Source organism: Melopsittacus undulatus, chromosome Z (assembly GCF_012275295.1).
Source record: "Melopsittacus undulatus isolate bMelUnd1 chromosome Z, bMelUnd1.mat.Z, whole genome shotgun sequence".
Lineage (NCBI taxonomy): Eukaryota > Metazoa > Chordata > Aves > Psittaciformes > Psittaculidae > Melopsittacus > Melopsittacus undulatus.
Genome location: NC_047557.1, coordinates 37,304,259 through 37,320,436, shown reverse-complemented (window position 1 = coordinate 37,320,436; position 16,178 = coordinate 37,304,259). Strand labels below are relative to the sequence as shown.

Sequence of the window (16,178 nt, the reverse complement as noted above, 5' to 3'; positions counted from 1 at the left end):
AAGCTGGAGAGAAAAATAAAAAAAAATACAGTAAGATTGAAACCACTTTTGAGATCAGTCCACTTTCACTAAATATAATCAAAGCTTAGTAACTATTGAAAACCCATTAAGAAACCCAAGCTAAATGTTTTGTATGTGTGCAGACTCAGTACAAAAGAGATTAACCAAAGAATGAGAGACACTTTCAGTAGCTGCTAGCATTTTAATTATTAAAAAAAGGAAACATGCAATTTGCAGAGCAAAAGCAAATATAACTTTTCATGCTCACTAGATTGGAATAACTGCTAATTAAAGATGCTATGGTGATCCTACTGATTGACTTAGAAGATTAGAATATTGTTAGAATAAAAAGGAGTGTGCATTCCACCCAAAATTATATACTTTGTTTATATGGATCTCCTTTGTCTCTATTAATAAGGCTTCATTTAAAGAAACTTAGGCTGAATTGCCTTTACTCTTAATTTTACATAAATTTCTCATCTGAAGTATACTGCAGAACCATAGTGGTAACTTGCAGAAAGTACAGAAATCTCTTTCTAAAAGCATGTAATGAGCATCTTAATATACTAATAATACATACAATGAGCTCCTGTTCTGATTACTTTTCTTGGTGGTTCCAAATATGCTATTACTCAAATCCTGTAATGAAGAGAGATACTTTTACTGGTAAAATCTGCACATGACTGTCATATACACACTGCACAACCCACAAAGGTACAATCCTTAAAACACTTATTGATATACTCATTGTTTACATGAATAATGACACTGCAGGCAGGTGAATCACAACGTTGCCATACCTAAACTAAAATGGAACTGATTTGCTCACATTACAGTTTTCCGTGATGTCTTCATACATTTGAATTAAACAGTCAGATACCCACCTATATCTCAAAACATGCACAAAAGCATGTTAAAGGTCGTCTAATATGGACAGTATTAGAGAACTCCCTTTATACTAGAATATTCCAATCTAGGGATAGGCTTTACAGTTGTTGTAAATAAAATACACCTAAATCTCTATAAGAGAAGAAGGTAACACACTGAGCATCTTTCCAGTGATATTTAGATCACATATTTTCCAGGTCTTACAGCTGAAAAAAAGTACTCAAATAGTCTTTTATTTTGCTTCCAGACATATTAGGGAAAATTGGGCCAGCCAGGTCCTCCTAATATACTAGTCAGAAATGGTATTATTCTTCTGAATAGTAGTCAGGCAGATTTCAATCCTCAGAAAAAAGAGCCCCCCCCCCAAAAAAATGAAAACATAAAGGTTAAAAATAAATTAACTAAAATTCAGTTTTAAATATTATCTGACACATAACTCACCATTTTTTAATTTCACTCATATTTTTACCTTGTTGTTTGCTTTGCAGATGAAAAAAAATCTTTAACAAAGTCCAAACTTTCCTTCATACACCCTTACTTTGTTCCCTCCTGACATTAGAAGGGATTTCTGATCCATTGGTGTTGAATGGGTAAATCTGAAAAGCACCTCTTTAGGAAAAATACATTCTTTAAACTATATCAGGCTCCAAATGGAACAGCAACAATTTACATCTCAGTGATATATATAAACTCTCATAACCCTTTATGACTTAAGGAGAGGCACAGCAACTCAGTGGGTATTGGAAGCTGTATCTTGAAAGAAGAAATAATTTGAAGTTGGTGTTCTAAAATTGACTAGTTCCAGGCTAACCCCAATCCTGCTGTAATCACCGGATTTTTCCTGAGAACTTTAAAAAATCCTATCCTTGATTTTTATGCAAGATATCTTAATATGATTTTTGAAGAACCAAATTACTTGGTCCTTTCACACAGTGTTCCTGGCTGTACCTTTATGTTGCTTGTCTGACCCTGGTTTTCACATTTCAAAGATTTATTGATTCGGATTCCAAGCTCAGTTTTACAGAATACAAAATCAGTACATCTATTTCTCTCTTCCTCTCCCCACTCTATCATTCAGAACCCTGCCATTTTAAAAAATTTAGATTCAAGTTCTCTTCCCTGGTATTTGGGATTCAAACTCTACAGCACTTAGAACAGCAGATCTGAAACTATCTAACTTATTTTTATTCCTTATAAAAGAAAAAAGGCAACTCATAGAATTCACAGTGAAAAATAAGCCAGACCTATAAAGATCACCATTTAATAACCAAGAGTACTATAAGGAAAAAAGGGAAGGAAAGGTGGTGTTGATAAGGGAAGAAGAAAGGATTATTTCACAGTTAATTTATTCTTTTGTTAATTTTCTTTCATACTTCTGAGAAACCTTACGCAATGTGGTGAAAGATAAATTTTCTTCCATTAGCTACACCATTTTAAAACAGAAATTTCTATAATCCAGATTCATACCCCCAGTCTTCAGGAAGTATAAATTGGTCTAGCTCCATCAAAGTCAATGAGCCCATGCTGACTTACATAGGCAAAGGGCCTTTGCATTATGGAGCTGCAAATTAATTCTGCTAAATTATAATATATGTTGGTTTTAAGACAGTGGTTAAGAAACCTAAGCTTTGCAATTACCAATATTTAACTCCCACTTTGCAAGAAACAGCTATCTCTATGTGACAGATTAACAGCTATGCAGCTAACTTTCCAAAATTTACTTCACTTTGCTTATCATTTCTACCTACTGGTTCAAACCTAACCTGTGTTCTTGCTCATTACTTAACGAAACATCAACCCTTGTGTCACTTCCGACCCACTTCTTCATACCCATAAATCAAATCTGTGATTTAATAATTTAATATCCCACTTAAATAATCTTAATAGAGTGTTAATAGCCATTAAGTTACTCATTTACTTGCACATAAGCACTATGCTAGCAGACAAAACAGTTTCTCATCTCTCAAGAGGTATTTTGATGTTCCAAGTCCAGGAACATCAAAAGAGCTACCCAGACCTCATTCCACCCAAAACGATGGACTAGGATGTGTTATCTTGGGTCTTACCTCTTGAGAATGCCTCAGGTAATCACAGAATGGTATGGTATGCCTACCAATGTCTTGATTTTTCATTTTCTGGTGCACACAACTGAGACGTTCCAAACCTACCCAAAAAAAGCAGGTGTCAGCTATTTCCAGAGTGCAAATTAACACCTTTACTGTTACAAACTAAATATCTATGTAGTGTTATAAAATAAACATCTATATACCATACCCCTCCAGCAAATGTGTAATGGGCTACAAAAGCAACAACAGAATTGCATAAGATTAAAATGGACTGTTTCCATTTTGTCAGCATATTTCAGAGGAGTGCAGTCCTTCTCAGACCATGCTGTGCTGAGTCACAGCATTTCCTGGTGCTTCTCCCAGCAGCTCGCAGGATGCAGCCAGTAAGCCATGTAACAGAAAAGCTGAAAGATAATATGACCTATGGAAAGGATTTCTGAGAATGAAAGAGCTGAAGAATTACTAAAAGAAGAGTAAGAATGCCATTCCCTTTTCATTCCAACACAGATAATACAGAATTCATTTCTTCCCTTTGGAGGATGTGTTTCTGAGCAGTGAGTAATGAATAATGCATGCAGAGGGTCTGCCAGCATATACAGTATCACAGCACTGCCTGTAAGTGTAAATTCATGAAAAATGAGTGAAACTCACAAGAGTTTATCATTTTCAATTAGCAAGGATGCCACTTTAGAAGATATAAGACACTTCAGGAGAGGAGCCAAGGATAACATCCTCCTTGCTTCCTACTTATTCCTGAGGATAGTACTCTACTATCTTCCAAACCAGACACACAGCACTCCCAGAAAGATTTAACTGACCTTCCATCCTACCTACGTCCCTTTTGCCTCTGCAATGATGCAGCAAATAACCAAGTCACATGTGCCTGCAACCTAAGCCTAATTCTGTAAAAAATATACCATGAGGTGAAAGTAGTGGATGAGACTTTGAATTTGTGGATTTTTATTTATTGTTGATTTTTAAAAGCTCTTCTGTATTTCATAATATCCAAAATATCACATACTTAGCTGACTGAAATTAGACACGGTGAGCCAGTTCTTGCTGTGTTTCTCTTGCTCATCCCAGACATTGATCTCTGCAGGCTCTGAGCTCACCTGGGTGTTCTGGGGACAGCCATCCACTCTAATCACCTGGCGAGACACAAAGTGACACTTGATTTATAGGATGACTAGCACCTCTACAATTCCTCTGACAGCTTATGACATGGCCTTTCAGAGCACCACCGAAATGCCAACAACTGAATTCACATCCAACTGAGAAAAAAAAAATCCCATTTTTGTTGTTACAAGTTGCAGAAGACAAATTGCTTTTGTCTAGCAAATACTACTGATGAATGATGTAGCACTTTAGCTTTTGAAAACAAAGTCTGAAGTCCCCCTGAATACCTTCAGAGGTATTAATTAGGTCTCAATGTTCCTAAGATCTGTTGTTGTTGACCTCAGCATCTTGTGTAAATAAATCAGTCTTCAGCTTCTATCTTATTAAACAGAGATAAATCTTTCCAGCTGACAAACATTTTAGGAAATAACTTTATAAATAGATTTATATCTCTTTATAACTTTATAAATAGATTTATATGTATGTGCACACATACACAGTTATAAAAGTTGCCCCATATGTATGACATACTCAATATGCTGTCTGCAATGTGCTAAATGTTTGATAGATTCAGAGAAAAGACTGTGGGATTCTTTGTAGGCAGGAGACAACATTACAAGGCCTAGCTTGCTTGTTTATAGTTGCACTCCACATGGATATGGCTTACCACTATTTTAGTCTATCCTAGAGCATACGAAGCCTCCCCAAGTCCTCTTGCCAGCTAAAGTGCAAGGACTGACTCCTTTCCATGTAGAATCAGTAACACCTCCGGTATACTATCTAGCAAAGTCCATAGACTTCAACACATTCCAAAACGAAATCCCACACATTCAAACAAACAGGAAATTAAACCAAAGCCTGACAAAAAGATGCCCCAGTTTGTGTGCAGCATTTTTAATGTATACATTTCAAGTAAACTAATCTTAATGAATGAATAAGACAGCTACTGGGTATGTGATTCTCTTGCATCTGCACATACCGGCACCTGAAGGATTTTTTGATTTTTCTTTCCTCTCACAGACTTTCTGTCTCTGTTTTGTTGTTGTGCTTTTGTTGCCTCACTGTGGTGTAGCTCACTGGATTGTAAAGACTCTGTGGGAAAGTCAAAAAAACCCATTATGCTACCATGCTTTTATTTACTAAGAGAAGATCTGATAAAACTGACAGTTGGCACTTCTTCAAAGCAAGCTGAGAAAGACTTGTGACACCCAAAGCTAATACTCATGCAGTTCAGTGCAAAGATGTGCACCATCACAAGATATAAAACAACAAATGTTATCCATTATCTCATACTATTCATACTTAGAACTGGATTCTGCTATATTTTAGCTGTTGGTAAGCAAACTTTGTGGTTGACAGGGACGTTTTTAAACTGGCTATAAAAATGTATACAGCTTCATTCTCCATGCATTCATCTGACTTAGGATCTGCTAATATACCTCTTAGGGATTGTGTAACTAATTTTAGCTCCTGCAATTCACGCATTGAACCCCTATTGCAGGAGACTCTCTCAGAGCAAGCACAGTCCCTCTTTCACCTTGTCTGTGTAGCCACAGCCACGGGGATCCATGGGGAGAATAAGCATGGTGCTGCTTGGATAGCAAGCACAGTCACAATTCCCCACAGCAGTCAGACCCAGCACAAAGAAAATCTAGACTCTCTGCTAATATCCTCAACTGCAACTAACACCTAGATGTAATGGAAACATTTTTATCATGTCTTGGGATCTTCAGTAAAAGATACTCTACAGGTGTAGTGTTTTATAATTACCACCTATGGCCTTGCAGGCTTCCCCTCTTTTCTCTTTCTTAGTGGACTGTAAGCTGGTGCTCCTGCAGAAACTCCAGTCCCTCCAGAGTGGGCTGATCCAGAAGGAAGTGCTGCGTTTCAGCTTGTTGTGAGAGATGAAGCTGCTGTGATGTGAGTTCTCTGAGTTGCAGAAGGACTTTGATTCTCTTATCTGGACATGCCTGGGAGGACTACCAGTGCAACTGCAGTCACTGTTATAGGTGGAATGTATGCACAGGGCCTTCTTTGTTTCTGAGCTAAAAACCCCTTTTTCATCACCTTCAGAAAATCCCCAGTTCACATAACCACCTTTAGTTTTTAACCTGTTATCACAGAAGGGTGTTGCACTCTCTTCAATATCCAGCAATGGGTGAAGACCAAGAGGATGATCAGCCTCTGTGGCATTAGTCTCCTCTGATGGCAAATGAATAACAAAGTCTCTCTGGTTCCACTCATAATCTTCCGGCTTTTTTCCAACGAGTCTGACACTCTGCATATTCTGCTGCACGACAATGCTGCTCAGTTCACCTCTGAATGCATGGTCCTTGTACTTGTCAGGAGTGCTCAAGAAAGACAAATTTAAGGTGACATCCTCAGAGAAAGACCCTCCCTGATGGTCAGGGGGCACCAGCAAAAATTGTCCATATCTAGGGGTTGACTTAGTCTCAGAAGATACTCCTGAAGTGAGTGTGTCACTTTCTATTTTTATCCTTTGAGAGCGATCTTCTACCTTGTTACTCTCCATCCTAAATACATGGTCTTTGCATTCTGATGGCCACTGACTCCTTACCAAGCTCCGTAAAAGGGAGGATGGCATGCTGTAGTAGTGGTATTTCTTGTCATACAAACACTCCAGGCTGCTGAAGGTCTTGGAATAGAGTGCATTGCTCCAGCTATGGGGCAGCTTCCTACAGCTTCGAAGCTTTGTGTCAGCCAGTAAGGCTTCTTCCACCTGCAAGGTGTCTACAGCTGAAAGCACTTTCAGGATGTCCACTGTCAAGGCAGACAGGTCTTGCAAACGTCCTAGCTGGCTGTCCAGGGAAAGTAAAGACTCCTTGATACAAAATACCTTCTCATGCACTTCTTTAAGCTGCAGAAACATATCTTCCACTCTAAATGGAAAAAGAAAATATCATGAAAATACCAAAATATGGTTCTTCACTTCTGTTTGCCAGATGATGAAGGAAGCTGCTAATACATTTCATAAAAGTCAGTTTGCATTTCAAACAGCCTTTTTTTATTTTATTTTTATTTTAATGGTGACTTCCATTCACGTGAATGCCTATATTTGAAAAAAGCAATCCAAATTTACAAACCAACAATCAGATTACTGGGCAAACAGCCAGTGACTTTTAAGGAAATGAGCTTTTTCCTCAAGGAGTATCTGTTCCAAAAACTGCTATTTACCTATTAATATCCATTCATTTCCACAGAACTGATAAACATGGACAGCAAAACCCAGCTTTGGAAATGCTGCACTGATTATTTCATTTACAGCTTTAATGCATCATAATGCACTTCCAAAGCTGCATCCTGCAGTCAGTTCTGTAAAGTATACTTCTTGTCACTCAGTCATGTCACATTTCTACATTTCTTGTGTAAGCATAAGAACATGGCTCACACAAATCTTCAGATACTCTTACATTTCTCAAATACTGAAGACTGGTGGGAAAAGGGTCTTTCCAAGAACCTATCTGAGCTTTGGGAACAGTTTCTTCATCAGGCACCTTCAGGTAAAATTCAGCTGCCCAAAAAGCAAACCCTTTTTTTTCTTGTCTTCAAACCCCAGTGCAAGAAATTCCTGGCCTGGAATTATCTCATTTTAACCAAATAGATACCTTTACATTTCCTGAAGATACTCTCTGGTCTTCTTAACACTAAGACAATGAAAAACTAGCTGCAGGCAATATGCAAAAGTTGCTCCTTTCCTTTGTCACTGAGTAACTAAAAGATGTAGTATTTAACCAGCAGCTGAATAAAATCAAAGACCAACATTCCAAAACATTTTATTCATCTAAATTCATTTCCTGTATTAATGTTATGCAATGCTGCGAAGTGTGTTTAACTTTTGCACTCAGGAAAAAAATCCTCTCCAGGTCTATATTTACCCACTGAATGAAATCTTCTTGCTCTAATCTATTCAATGTATGAACAAAGCTACTTATTTCATTTCTTTTGCAGGGAACATTCATTTTGCTTGCATGTTTTATTTTAGTATGCAGAAAATTAGATTATGAATACGCAAAGATTAAGAAGCTATCTTTCTTTAGGCAAAACAAATTTATTTATGAGATCAGTACTGGCATTCTTTAAGACTCCTTATAGCACTCACTTTCTTTAACTCGTGACATTAAACATAAGGGCAGGTCTGCCACTGATTTCAGTAAAAAGCTAAATTAGGTCAATACTGAGACTTTTGAAACCCCTTTGACATTCTGCAAAGACACTACACTGCAGTTAATACTACAATGGCTATATGGTTATTTTTGTAAACATCAGTTATACTCAATCACAAGCAATACTCTTGAAGTGTTCTTGCACTGCTAAGCCTTTAAATAATAATATGTACTGTATGCCATACTCTGGATTTTGTGGTGCTACCTACTCTGCAAAAATGAAACTGACCAACACCTTACTGTTCCCATTTAACCACTTGTGCACTGTACACAGCCGGGGATGCAATTCTGTCAGCAAGACATCCCAGCCAGGCCCATCACATCATTCAAACAGATACATCACATTTCCATCAAATTAGCAAGGCCTATGCATGCTATTGCTCCTCCTGTTCACAGTGGCCATACCTGCTCCAAAAGCATTAGTTTATCAAAGTCCTTTTATATGAGAATGTATATAAAGACCACAAATCTCTGCAAAGCAAACCTTTCTGTTGTCAGACGAATCCTTTCACTGTCACTGGAACTCAGGCTTTCATTCTTCTCATGAAAATATTTTTCCACACACTGTTCCTCAAAGTCATGGAGCTTCTTTAATTCCTCATCACTCAGGTACAGCTCTGAACAAAAGAGACAGGAGTCCATATGAAGCATGCCAATAAATGTAACTGTTTGTAAGCACCCATGATAAAAATAAAAAATTGTTGGGACCTGCTTTCCTCCCTCTCCCTTGAGAAGAATGAATCAGATGTAACTTCCATGAATTTGGGCTTATGCGTAAAGACTCAACATGTCAAATACAGGTAAACATGGGGTTTATCTTTCATTAGGCAGGGGGCAAAACCACACTGACAGAAATTCCAGTGTACTCCCTTTTTAAAGCCTCAAAAGTACATACCCAAATGCTGCTCACAAACATGTATTTTCTCCCAATCTTTTTTTCTTGCATTTTGTTATGCCTGTGTGACACATAAGACTTAGACATAGGTATGTAAGACTTACAAAGGTTTCACTGTAATTTGGTCCAGGCATTCATTTAGGTCTAGTCACCTGTAACAATTACAGTCCTTTCAGGTACTCAAAGCTATAAAGCTTTTTTTTTTTCACCTAATATCTTCCCACGTTCATATGTATGAAACATTAAGCAAGATTACTGAGTGAAGAAAGCACACATTCAAAAGTTGCAGACTCCACATCTTGGGCTGCTCATGATGCTATTCTTCTAGCACACCAAGACTTCTGAGAGAACAGATTGTTTACAAGCCAGTATGAAAAAATGCATGAGGTGGCAAGCTGCTTCCCTGATCCAAAATCTGTATCTTCCAAGTTTCTTTTTTCTTTCCTTTTTTACATGCCAGAGTCCTCACTGTTCTTGCTAGAGGTGTACCAGTGCCAAACAATGTGACAGTTTGTCACAACTATATAGTACCAGCCTGCAAAACACAGCTCAGCAGGGAAGCCCACTGCAGTGTTCTGGGGTACCCCTCTAACTCCAAATAAGACTTGATCACCTTCTAGACTCTTTTCCCCCCTAATCCATCTGTGCTCTTGCCCCCAAGATTTTACTCTGTATCTTGGTATTTTCATTGATTTTCCACAGGGTGGCACTGGATACCCACTACTAAAACCAGTTAATTATAATCACATCACAATTTAAGTAGAAGAAATGTACCAGGTAACACACAGGCATATAGAAAAGGTATTTAGAAAAGGTACCTAAACAGGAAAAATATCTCTCTTTGCTAGAAGGACTTTTATATGTGCAAAGCAGTGTTTCAGTTTTTCTTGTGCCTACTGTACCTTAGAAGAAAGATACCCTCTACGCTATGACAGTGACTTACACTACGCATGCATATAAAATAAGCAGTGATACTTCAAAGGCAGTCTGATGCATCCAGTCATGATGGAGGAGCGGAGCCTGAGAGCAGCCGTAAAGTAGCTCAGCATTGATTAGTTAAGCCCATTTTTGAAATCTGTAACCACCTGTGAGTCTGCCAGGTACTTCAGGGATTCATGTTCAGCAGAGTGAAGCACAACCCTGGAGGGTATGCTCACCTTTCTTAGGCATCAAGGATGTACACTGCAGCAGGAAGGATGAAACTGTATAATGCTATGGGCCAGCCTTTCCCAGTGTTTTTTTGGATTAAGGTTTCAGCCACCAGCTACGTCTCCTCCCCATTCTCCTGCCTCACCACACCAACCATCAAGCTCCACGAATGAGTACTCATTCCCATCCCAAAATCTTGTTGTCCCCTCCCAGAAACAGAATCATAGAATCACAGTATGATTTGGGTTGGAAGGGACCTTAAGGATCATCCAGTTCCAGATTCCCTGACATGGGCATGGACACCTTGTACTATACCAGGTTGCTCAAAGCACCACCCAACCTGGCCTTGAACACTTCAGGGATGGAGCATCCACAGCTTCTCTGGGCAACCTATTCCAGTGCCTCACCCCCTCATAGTGAAGAATTTACCCCCAGTATCTTGTCTAAATCTACCTTCTGTTTAAAGCCATTACACATTGCCCTGTCACTACATGCCCTTGTAAAAAGTCCCTCTCAGATTTTCTTCTAGGCCCCTTTTAGGTAACAGAAGGTGCTCTAAGGTCTCCCTGAAGCACCCAACTCTTTCAGCCTGTCTTCACAGGAGAGTTGCTGCAGCCCTTTGACCATCTTCATGGCACTGCTCTGGACTTGCTTGTGCAGGCCCATGTCCCTTTTATGCTAGGGGCCCCAAAGCTGAATGCTGTACTGCAGGTGGGGTCTCATGAGAGCAGACTAGAGGGGGAGAATCACCTCCCTCGACCTGCTGGTCACACTCCTTTTGATGCAGCCCATCACACAGTTGGCTTTCTGGGCTTCGAGTGCACACTGCCAGCTCATGTTGAGCTTCCCATCAATCAACACCCCCAAGTTCTCCTCAGGACTGCTTTCAATCCAGTCTTTACTCCACCTGGATTTGTGCTTGATCTATACTAAAATAGTTAGGACTGCTCCTAGCTGGCAACAGTTGGACAAGGAACTGGCATCATCTTAAACGGCATTATGAAGGACCCTGGGATGGAGAAGGCCAGTTGGGAAGGGTGAAGGAGAGGTGCTTCACATGCAGTGATGAGTCAGTGCAGAAATGGATGGAAGCAGTGAGGAAGTGAGAGGTCCCTGTTCTCTCTCTCTGCATCTGCCATCACTGGCTCTCCTCTGTCTTTGGGCTCTGTGGATACTTTCTCTTAGCAATTAAAAAGCAATAGTTGGTCTTTTCAGGACAAATGCACAGAATACATACCTCCAATATTGTTTACTTTCTTTCAAAATAAGGCTATTCGTTCCTACAGAATAAGTTGCTGTCACTTTCTTTCAGCTCAGAGTTGTGATGTGTCTTGATTGAAGCACAGTATGCCGCACAGCAAAAGCCAAATACAAAGGAAAGCATTCCCCCAGTAATGTTTTTTTCTTACAAGAGTTCTTAGGCAGGCAGGTTAAATTCAGTTTTGCTAATAAAAACAGCCTCCTACCCAGAGAGCTACCCTACTCCTACTCTCTTTTTTTTCTTCTTTGACAAACTGAGCTACGAAATGATGGCTGGCAAAAACATTCCTCATTAGCTATTTTGTTTGGTCCCCAGCTTAGCTCTGCTTACTTAGTCCAACATCGCCTTCCTCTTGATCCATCTCATTTGGAGGCTGATGGTGGAAAATGCAGTTTATCAGAAGTCCAATGTGGCTTAGAAGGATGAAAGGTGGAGGCAGCCATGGCTTCTCATGGTAAGTCATAATGTAGCGGTACCTGTTGTACTTCCAGAGCTTGTTTGATATGGATTTCAAATCAAAATAAACATTGCTGAGAAGAGAGATAGAGAGAGAAGGAGGGTAACACACTCCTGTGAGGAACAGTCCCAATACAACACAAGATGCTTGTCTACAGATCTAATTTGACACTGAAGAAAAGTCCCATCCCTCCAGTGAGGTAAATCAGCTTAGCAACTTTCATTTTACACAGCAGTAGCATGTGCCTGCAGCTACTGCACTGAGAATGAGATCTTCAAAGCTGCCTAAAGGATTTGGGGATACAATTCCCATTCACATTAATGGGAACTGGGCAAAAAATATCCCTGAAGTGGCTTTGAAATCTCATCCAGATTATTTAAACATTAATACATAGCTTAACTGAGAATTCAACATTGTCTGCCTCTTTGGACTAGATTAAATGTAGGAGTCAGGCTAAGGGAAGAGTATTAATAAAGCAGTTCTGTGCAATCCCCTAAACAAAATATTTGCTGCAATAGGCAGCTTCACAAACAATTCTTCTGCAGGGTACTCTTTGGAGCCATGATATTCCTAAACATGACTGTTGTTGCACTGAATAATTTTTGGTATCTACTATCATAAATCCAAGCACAGGAAAGCAACTTTATGTTCCCTGGCTCTGTATCTTTTGTTGCACTGCCATGCTACACACCCAATATACAATCACAAAAACAAGAGCTTTGCTTTTGGGAGCGTAATTAAATATATTGCTCGTACCCATTTTTGGTCCCACTTCTGGAACAATCAAACCACTAAGCAGAAGATTTAATATCATCATTGCTGAAGGTTTAAATCTAGAAATAATTCAAACTGTAATTTCACAGCTGCGTATTGGAAAAAAAAATAATAATGATGCCTTACCACAATTTCAGGAAAGGGATTTCTAATTGGAAGTGGGAATAGAATGAGTTTTGATCATTCACTTTTCTTGAATATTAATCACTACATTTCTCCATTTGATTTTTTTTTTTTAACCTACAGCTGACATCCAACAGTTTTCTTCACCAGAAATAGAACTCCAGAAAAAATAATTAAGTGCTTGGGTTAGACCACTCTTTACTAGAATTTTAAATAAACTGATCCACTACAAGGATTTTCCTGTTAAAACTTGAAAGATTAGAATTACTATAAAGACACTGACTAATTACTATAGTGTAATATGAATTACTGCAAAATTACTATAAAGACCCCTCCTACTCTGACAGCAGACATTTAAAAAGACATAAAACCACTACATTTAGATTTCAGTCTAGAACACATCAATTTGCACCAAACAGCAGGAATTTTCAAATTATTTCCTAAAGGAAGAGCATGCTTCTACAAAGTCATTATTCTCTTCCCTTGAATACCTTCTCCATCTACCTGCCAATTTAAATCTTAGGCTGCACTATGATGAAACGAGTAGCCCAACACACTCTCAGCACAGCAAATACAACTTTTAGAAACAAAGGTCAAATTAACCCAGAGCTGAATTAATGTTGCTTGTTTGCCAGTTTGTTGTCCACTTTCAGAGAGTCAGATTTTGTTTAAACGGCAAAAGAGTTTAGGTGTCTTCTTACTATCCCCTTCCTCCCACCCTCTTGCTTCCACCATGCTTTTTTTATTCAGCTTACCCCCCATGGAAGATGGGGTAACAGCCACCATCAACATGCCCCCTGCTGGGGCATTTTTGGTGAAAAGTTTTTGTGGAAGTGTTGGCAGAACATCTATTAGTTGCTTTTGCTTTGGCATCAATTTACCATGGTACCTACTTAAAGAAAGCAATCAGCAAGTTGACCATGATGATGTACTGCACAAAGAGGTAGACAGCCTGGAGGAACGGCGTGAGGAAGGAGCCAGGAGGACAGTCTTCATTGGTTTCACAGACTGAAAGTGAAGAATATACAGAGCATGATTAGAATGGAAATCAGAGCAAAGCACAGCAATGGCATGTGCTCCTCTTTTGCCACAAGAAAAAGAATGGTCCTTATTACTTTCACAGAGATACATTATTAAATTTCCAACTAAAAAGTCTACTTCCACTTAAAGAAGATCTGAGACCACTTTGTGATACCGGTGCATAGTTTCCACTGCAGTTCAGAAACTATAGACACCATTTCATAGATATGAGTTCTTATGCCAGTCACTCTGACTTTCTGTTATCAGGAAAATTATGCAGCTGAAATATATTTGGGAGATAGCACACAGTCAAGTGAACTGAAATCCAAATCTTTGATCCTTAAAGCCAGTGGCAAAGATTTCACTGACTCCACTGTGGAAAGGACACAGTGCAAAGGCTACTTTAGCAGTACTGGAGAGTTACTCCTTCACAATTTCAGTAAGATCACATGTACTCATGTGCAAAAGGATATATGGCTACTAATAGTCATAAGATGAAGCAACAAATAATAGAAATTAAGGGATCCTTCTTAATGTTTTTAAATTGTCAAAATACTTTTCAGTCTTTAAGATTTTTAATTAAATTTTAGATCTTTGATGAAATTTTAAAACACATTTATAATGCAGCAGCCCTAAATTCAGGACATATTTCACAGCATACAGAGTCATTAGAAAAATTATAGCTTTATTTGGGAAGTGTCAAATTTCAAATGTTCAGCATTAATAAGTGATTAAATGGATTAAACTGTGAAACTTAACGGTGTGCTTTCATTAGAAGAATTATGACTTATATAACCAAAATACATAGCCAGCATGTGACAGTTTCAGAAACAATAATAGATGCAATACCTAAAATTATGTTAATGAATTAGGTCTATGCTGAACTATGTGTGTTAAATATATGTATCTACTTGCATACCCACTTTTCTATTTTAGGGACGGTTTTACTTGTACCCATCACTTAGCAGCATGAGAGTGCCTTCCATCTGTAATGTTGAAATAGTTCCTGGAGTGCCTGGTTCTTCTCTGTTACTGAGACAAGGTCAAAACCATAATCAATGGTTATATTTTTCCTGTGTTCAACTGGTTTATCTGTTTCTTCAAATGATGCCAGATAACCCTTACACCAATAATTTTTTTTTTCTTTATTTTTCCTTTTTGTGGTTATCACTTTATGTTTTATTCCTTTAAGAGAACTTTGTAGTAGATCCTCCAAGAGATCAGCAGCTTTGGATTTGCCTAGTTAGAAATTCATTTCACTGCCAGATCCCCTGACCATGAGCTAGCTTAGTATTAGTTCCTATGTGCTTTGCTCTGAGCTTTGCAATATACTTAATTTGTAAAGCTAAAGTTGAAGGTTTTAAAGCTTAATCTTTATTTTTAACAAAGAAACTAATATTCTCACCTTTATTCATGGAGTATTACTCATTAATGACATATATATAGAATCATAGAATAGTTAGGGTTGGAAAGGACCTTAAGATCGTAGAATCATAGAATAGTTAGGATTGGAAAGGACCTCAAGATCATCTAGTTCCAACCCCCCTGCCATGGGCAGGGACACCTCACACTAAACCATATCACCCAAGGCTTCATCCAACCTCGCCTTGAACACCACCAGGGATGGAACATTAACAACCTCCCTGGGCAACCCATTCCAGTAACTCACCACCCTAACAGTAAAGAATTTCTTATATCCAATCTAAACCTCTGCTGTTTAAGTTTCAATCTGTTACCCCTTGTCCTATCACTACAGTCCCTAATGAATAGTCCCTCACCAGCATCCCTGTAGGCCCCCTTCAAATACTGGAAGGTTGCTATGAGGTCTATACTGGAATCAAAATTTTCTGAGAAAGAATAAACTCCGTATGTAGTCTAAACTCTAGGAGCCCAAAGCAGATATGTTTCTGCACATATTAAATTTAAGGTGTTGAGCTGTACTGTGAAAATTACCTACCATCTATTTCTCCAGCATAGACCTCACCAAACATCATCCAGTAAGGCTGAAATACAATGTCTCGTGCCAGAGTCCAAGAAGGAGGTTCTTCTGGTGAAAGGATTGCCTTTCGTGACACTCCAAAACTCAACAGGACTATGGCCATCATGACCACAATATAGAACATGTTTGCTGTCTGGAAGATATGTGTGTATGAAAGAATTAGCTGTGCTGATTATATGTAAAGGAAATACATTTTAAGGAAGAGTATCAATCGCTGCTTTTCCAAATCACAACAGAGAAACAGGG

The 16,178-nt window shown here is 38.7% G+C and overlaps 1 protein-coding gene across 1 annotated transcript in view; it reads right to left on the bottom strand.

Moving 5' to 3' along the window:
• TRPM6 (transient receptor potential cation channel subfamily M member 6) overlaps nucleotides 1-16,178 on the bottom strand; it is a 79,090-nt gene that overhangs the window by 18,256 nt on the left and 44,656 nt on the right. Inside the window, exons 22-29 of the mRNA XM_034073090.1 lie at nucleotides 15,891-16,065; nucleotides 13,807-13,921; nucleotides 11,890-12,089; nucleotides 8,739-8,871; nucleotides 6,124-6,970; nucleotides 3,976-4,102; nucleotides 2,955-3,052; nucleotides 581-639 (exon numbers count right to left, since the gene is read on the bottom strand). Coding sequence (XP_033928981.1) covers nucleotides 581-639; nucleotides 2,955-3,052; nucleotides 3,976-4,102; nucleotides 6,124-6,970; nucleotides 8,739-8,871; nucleotides 11,890-12,089; nucleotides 13,807-13,921; nucleotides 15,891-16,065 — 1,754 coding nt within the window. The remainder of the gene's footprint in view (nucleotides 1-580; nucleotides 640-2,954; nucleotides 3,053-3,975; nucleotides 4,103-6,123; nucleotides 6,971-8,738; nucleotides 8,872-11,889; nucleotides 12,090-13,806; nucleotides 13,922-15,890; nucleotides 16,066-16,178) is intronic.